Genomic DNA, 6,000 nt, shown 5'->3' with positions numbered 1-6,000 from the left:
AAAGTGACAAATAAATAGTTGAAAAAAGTATTGAATTTTATTGCATTCCCACCAAATTTTCAAAGTATCTGGTCTAAAATTCTCTCAATGAGCTGCTATGCCACAAGAGGATCAAACATAATTTGTGCTTTACTCTTCCCACAGATAGCTACAGCAGGGCAAGAAGAATAAGTTGTAACAAAGTTAGAAAAATAATTTCATCTTTTTTTCTGTCACAGAAGTAATTTTTTAATAATGATGCTTAGCTGCTGTTGATGGGAAGCAATGAAATACAACACAGCAGCACACCATAAAGGCATACTTTCACTCCAATTTGAATTTAAGTTAAATGGCTCAGCAAAATTAAACCAAAGCAAGAGATAAGAGGAGACTGATTTTGTGTCTTCTCCACAGGCATTTTATTATTTGCCTATCATACTCCTTTTAGAAAACTGTGAGTTAAGACTGCCTGTGAAAATAACTGTTGCAGCTTCCAGAACAGTGCAGTTAACCTGACTACCTGTTACAAAACTCCTTTCTTTATTCTTTCAGCCTAGTTCACATGCTTAAGCTCACTGCCTCAATGGCTGCAGGCTTAATGCCCACAGGGTCACTTATTACCGTTGGACACCCTGAATCAAGCCACTTTAGGCGGAAAGTCCTTAATAGAGGACTCCATGCCTGGGAGATCAGTCCTTTTCCGGGCTGCAGTCTCTATTTTCCGCACAAGGTCAACATCCCATCGATAGGTGACAAAACTAACTACTGCTCCAGGCACCTTACTGCTGACTCGTCCAACCCGCCCTGCACGATGCAGGTAGTCCAGCAGGGTGGATGGGAAGTCATAGTTGACCACCAGCTGCACACTGCTGGTGTCCAGGCCCCGAGCAGCCAAGTCGGTGCAGACAAGGACGTCCACCTTGCCCTTCTGGAAGGCAGCAAAGATACCAGCTCTGTCAGCTGCCGACATCTGTCCCTGCAGCCTCAGGTGCTTGATTTTGTGGTCATCCAGGATGTAGCCCAGCCAGTTGACGGTGCTGGCGCTGTTGCAGAAGACTAGGACAGCCCCAGCAGATGGCTGGCGGTCCTTGATGAGTTGCAGCAACTCAGTCAGCTTGTCCCGGCACTTGATGCGGACAAACTTCTGCTGGACGTGGGGCGGCAGGCTGTGCAGGCTGCGGGTGGCCAGGGTGACGAAGCGGCTCACATTGGTGAACTTCCCCAGCACCTCGCTCAGCCCAGTGGGGAAGGTGGCACCCACCACCACCACCTGAGTCCTTGCCTCCCCAGGGCCAGCAGGGCCAGGGGCGCCCACAGCCAGTGGTGTCTGGGCCAGGATCTCCTCCAGCAGCGTTGCGAAGGAAGTGTCCAGCAGTGCATCGACCTCATCCAGCACCAGCCAGCGCAGCCGCTCAAGGGCCAGCAGGCGCCACCGCAGTGCCGCCCGCAGCGCCCCGGGGGTTCCCAGCAGCACGGCAGGACCCGGTGGCGGAGCCCGCAGCTGTCGCCGTAGTCCGCCCGCCGCGCCGCCGCCCTCCAGCCCGCGCACCGGCAGCCCCACGGGGCGGCACAGCGCCGCCGCCACGGCGCGCACCTGCGCCGCCAGCTCCCGCGACGGCAGCACCACCAGCCCGCGAGGCCGCGCCGGCGCCCCGGGTCCCGCCTCGGGCTCCGGCGCCTCGGGCTCCGGCCGCGAGAGCAGCCCGTCCAGCAGCGGCAGCAGATAGGCCAGCGTCTTGCCGCTGCCGGTCTCGGCGGCGCAGAGCGCGCTGCGGCCGCGCAGCAGGGCGGGGATGGCGAGGCGCTGCACGGCCGTGGGGCAGCCCACGGCCAGCTGCGGCAGCGCAGCGAGCAACGCCGGCTGCAGCCCCAGCGCCGCGAATGAGGCGCGCGACCCCGCGGCGGCGGCGGGCGGCGCCAGGGACGGGGCCGCCTCCTGCGAGGGCTCCAGCTGGAAGTAGTCGCCAAAGGCTTTGCGGTGCTTCCAGCCCGCCGACACCAAGCGCGGCTGCTCCCACCGACCCACCGTCACCGACCGCGGCTGGCTCAGCTCCGGCCGCCGGCTCCGCAGCAGCAGCTGCCCGGCGCGCAGCGGCGGAGGCGCCGCCGCCTCGCGCCCGCGCTGCCGGCCCCGCTGCAGGCGCCGCCGCATGGCCCAGGGGATGCGCACAACACTGTCGGCGCCGGGGGGCTGCGCGCAGTCCGGCCGCCGCCCCCGCGGCAGCCGCGGCAGGCCGCGGCCCAGCGCCATAGCTGCCCACGCACGTGGCGGTGGCGGCGCCGTCTGATGACGCGAGAGCGGCGGCGCTTCCCGCTACCTTCTCCCCTCCCCCCAGCTGGAGCAGCGGCGGTGTCACGCGAGGAGGGTGAGCGCCGCGTGCGCGCGGGGGTCCTTACCTCAGGGCGCGGCGGGGGGGGAGGGTCCTAACCTCAGGGCGCGCGGTGGTAGCCGTTACCTCAGGGTGCGGCGGGATCGTTACCTCAGGGCGCGGCGGGGGGGGGGAGGGTCCTTACCTCAGGGCGCGCGCGGTGGTAGCCGTTACCTCAGGGCGCGGCGGGTTCGTTACCTCAGGGCGCGGCGGGGGGGGGGGGGGGAGGGTCCTTACCTCAGGGCGCGCGCGGTGGCAGCCGTTACCTCAGGGCGCGGCGGATTCGTTACCTCAGGGCGCGCGCGGGGGGGGGGCGTTACCTCAGGGTGCGGCGGGATCGTTACCTCAGGGCGTGCGGGGCGGCGGGGTCGTTACCTTAGGGCGCTTGGGGGGTGAGGGAGACGTTACCTCAGGGCGCGGCGGGTTCGCTACCTCAGGGCGCGCGCGGTGGTAGCCGTTACCTCAGGGCGCGCGGTGGTAGCCGTTACCTCAGGGCGCGCGTGGGGGTGGGGAGGATGTTACCTCAGGGCGCGCGGGAGGGGTTCGTTACCTTAGGGCGCGCGGGGGGGTGGGAGGGCGTTACCTCAAAGCACGCGGCTCCTCCCCCGCCGCGGCCCCCCCTCAGCTGGCGGCTGAGCGCCCCCCCCCCCCCCCCCCCCAGTTCCAATTCTAAAGGGAGCCAAAATGGCCCTGAAGGCCTTTGAGAGGGCTTGCCCGTTGTGGGGGAAAGTCATGCGGGGGGGGGGGGTCCACTTGGGCCCGGGGAGCTCAGCCAGGGCCCCATCCAGCCGACACTGAGGGCCGCGAGAGCTGAGTGGCCGGAGTGTGAGGTAATAAATAACCCCGGTCAGGTTGAGGGAGCTCTGCTCGTGACACAGCATCACCCTCCTGTGAAAGAAAGTTCTATACGTTTAGTGGGAGGAAGGAGTATTTTGTAACTTCTGTCCACTGCCCTCTCCCCCTTATTATTTTTGATTTTCTGTTTCAGATAGTTCTGCAACAGGAATGACTGTGAACACACCTCTGTGTTTCAGAGGAAAGAGCATCCTGGCTCCAATGGTGCGAGTTGGAACGTTACCAATGCGTCTTCTTGCTCTGGATTATGGTGCTGATATAGTGTACTGTGAGGTACGAAGGATAAGCAAATGAGGCAATCTCTTCTGAGAATACAATAAAAATTTTAAATATTTTGTTGTAACTTTTTTTTCCTTTTTCCTTATACCTTTCATTAGAAAAACAGGAAAAGGAGAATCTCTGACTTAAGATACCTCCTTCTGAGCACTACTCAGATTATGGCAGACCCGTATTTTAAGACTACTTTATGATTTCCGTACACTTAGCCGAAGCACTCGCCATGACAATTTCCTTACATTCTATTGTTACTTTCTGAAGTAGAGTCCTACCGTTGAAGGCAGTCTTCTTCGACTGACCTGCCCTTCACGCATGTAGTTCTTCACTACTACCCTGGAGTATTCATACATCTTGCAGTGCTGCTTTCATTGCTGCTTGGCCACTTTTTTAAACTATTTGAAGATGAGATTACTGTTTGCTTTGGATATTATTGGTAGGACTCTGACTTGAGGAGCTTTCTCTTTACTGTTCTTACTATTGCAGCATGTCAGTATTCCTGTTTTCCAATCAGTTATATTATTAGGTCTTCTCAAATGCAGATGCTGGTACCAATTATGTAACTTGGCCAAATTTTTAGTGTAGAATTAGATATAATATAAATGTGGCTTAAGAACTTTCTAATGACCTAAATACTAACCTTTCTAGGAAATGTTTGATCTGTAGCACTAGAATGGGCTGAAAGGAACTGTCAGTCAGAATCTGGCATTTCAAGTGTTCTTTAGGAATCTGTAGGTCATTTCTTTCATGCTCACTTCTCTTGGGGAGAAGAGAGGATCTTAGATTAGCTCTTAGACAATGTTCTGCTCTTATCTAGTTCTTGGCCGCGGGTTATCTTTTGTCTCTAGCTTCTAGAATTACAAATGAGGTTTATTTAGTTAAATCACTGATCTGCTTCATTTGAAAGAGTGACTATTGCTGAATGTTTCAGAAATCTCAAAATCCTGTAGAACAATTATCACTGGGTATCGTGAAAATGGGAGGTAATAAGGTGGGAAGGTTTTTTGACAGATTTGCACTTTCATACTGGACTTTCTTTTACATTGGATTAAGTCAGAATATATATATATATATATATATATATATATTAATTCCGTAGGAGGCCAACTGTAGATCGTATATAGAGGAATCACAAAGGTAAAATTACAGGAAGAGCCTCCAGTATCTCTTATACCAGGTGTGTGGATAAGACATGCTTCTTACCAGTAACCAAGGTCCTCATTACTGAGCAGCTACTGGATTTCACTAGCCACACATTTGGCAAGACCATTGTATAGGAAATTAAGTGAAGGTAGTCATGTAGCAATTATTGGGATTCTTTTTGGAAAAACAGCAACACACAAAGACACCATGCTTATACTTAATCCAGCATTGTTAATTTGCTTAATGAGTTGCACAGTGTAACAAAACTCTTAGTGTGCCAGTTATTCCTGTGGCCAAAAACTTGGTGCAGTTTTTGTGTCACCAAAAATAAAGTCTTCTACATTGTCGTCCTTCACATTGCTGGAATTTATAAAGGTACAAGAAATCTAAGACACCTTCAACATGGTTTAATCTTTGCAGTTAGAGAGCAGTTCGGTCTCTATATTAATACATTTTATCAGGGAAACTTTACTCTGTGTTTATTTTTAAAGAACGGACTAGTATAAAATCAAAACATTTTAGGTAGTCACACTGTAGTGGCTTGGCAACAGAACAGCATAGTAAGTACATTTCATAACTTCAGTTCTGCATGGTTAAATTTCATTTTCTAATTTATCTTTTTCATCTTTTCCATGTAACATTTCAGAATTCAGAGCTGTTTCAGAAGTTACCATGAACACTACCAGATGAGGAGTGTTAGTGAAAAATTAAAAACACTTCTAGTAAGCTTTATAGTATAATGCAAGCAAACTGAGATTAGATTGGATTTTGTCTTATTTACCAAAACAGAGAGTCTGCAATAACCTGAATTTCTTCAGTTAGTTAACACTGTGGCAAGTTCTTTCTCAGTTTGTGTAACAGTTGAATTTACAACTGTGTACTTACTTCAGCATCTAACAAGTTACATTAGGTCAAGCTGGAGCCCTCTGCCAATTAAGGGCAGTAAGTTTGACTTAAAGCTTATCTATATTCAAGGAGATACATTTGAGAAAAGAACTCAAGTGTTGCCCTTTAGTGAACTGAAACTCTTAACTCTGAAATTATGCTAATATATGCAGATTGGTATTGGGCTTCTTCTAAAGGAAAACCACAAATTCCAGAAGAATCATGAATGTGTGTTGTTCTCTGGTAAACTTCAGCAGTTTCATTTTGTCTTTTAACAAACACAGAGAACCCTCAAGATCTTAGGATAAAGGTAATAACATCTTAAAACCTAATCTTTATTATTTTGGTCACTTATGTATTTGCCCAGTATAAATCTAGGTCAGTTCTTAAGGAAGTTTTGTCACTGTCACATTGAGTTATCTTCCTTTTCTGCACTTGGTAATTGATCCTGCTTTTTGTTTCCAACCTGTTAGATAGGTGTTCAAACAAAACTTTT

At 51.4% G+C, this 6,000-nt stretch overlaps 2 protein-coding genes across 3 annotated transcripts in view; one reads left to right on the top strand and one right to left on the bottom strand.

Moving 5' to 3' along the window:
* DDX28 (DEAD-box helicase 28) lies at nt 1-2,179 on the bottom strand (the record flags this gene model as incomplete). The annotated part of the gene is made up of 1 exon (XM_062586848.1): nt 1-2,179. A coding segment is annotated over one exon (1,563 nt), but the record flags the coding sequence as incomplete, so codon positions are not given.
* A 132-nt stretch (nt 2,180-2,311) lies between these two features.
* Nucleotides 2,312-6,000, top strand: part of DUS2 (dihydrouridine synthase 2) — a 61,760-nt gene continuing 58,071 nt past the window's right edge. For both annotated transcript variants that reach the window (XR_009959776.1, XM_062586272.1), the window contains exons 1-2: nt 2,312-2,345; nt 3,337-3,476. Coding sequence is in view for 1 of the 2 variants with exons in the window: in XM_062586272.1 (XP_062442256.1) it covers nt 3,354-3,476 (123 nt within the window). In the remaining variant the exon portion in view is untranslated. The remainder of the gene's footprint in view (nt 2,346-3,336; nt 3,477-6,000) is intronic.

This window comes from Rhea pennata, chromosome 13 (assembly GCF_028389875.1).
Source record: "Rhea pennata isolate bPtePen1 chromosome 13, bPtePen1.pri, whole genome shotgun sequence".
Classification (NCBI taxonomy): domain Eukaryota; kingdom Metazoa; phylum Chordata; class Aves; order Rheiformes; family Rheidae; genus Rhea; species Rhea pennata.
Note: the sequence above shows the minus strand (reverse complement) of the source record. Positions and strands in the feature narration are given on the sequence as shown.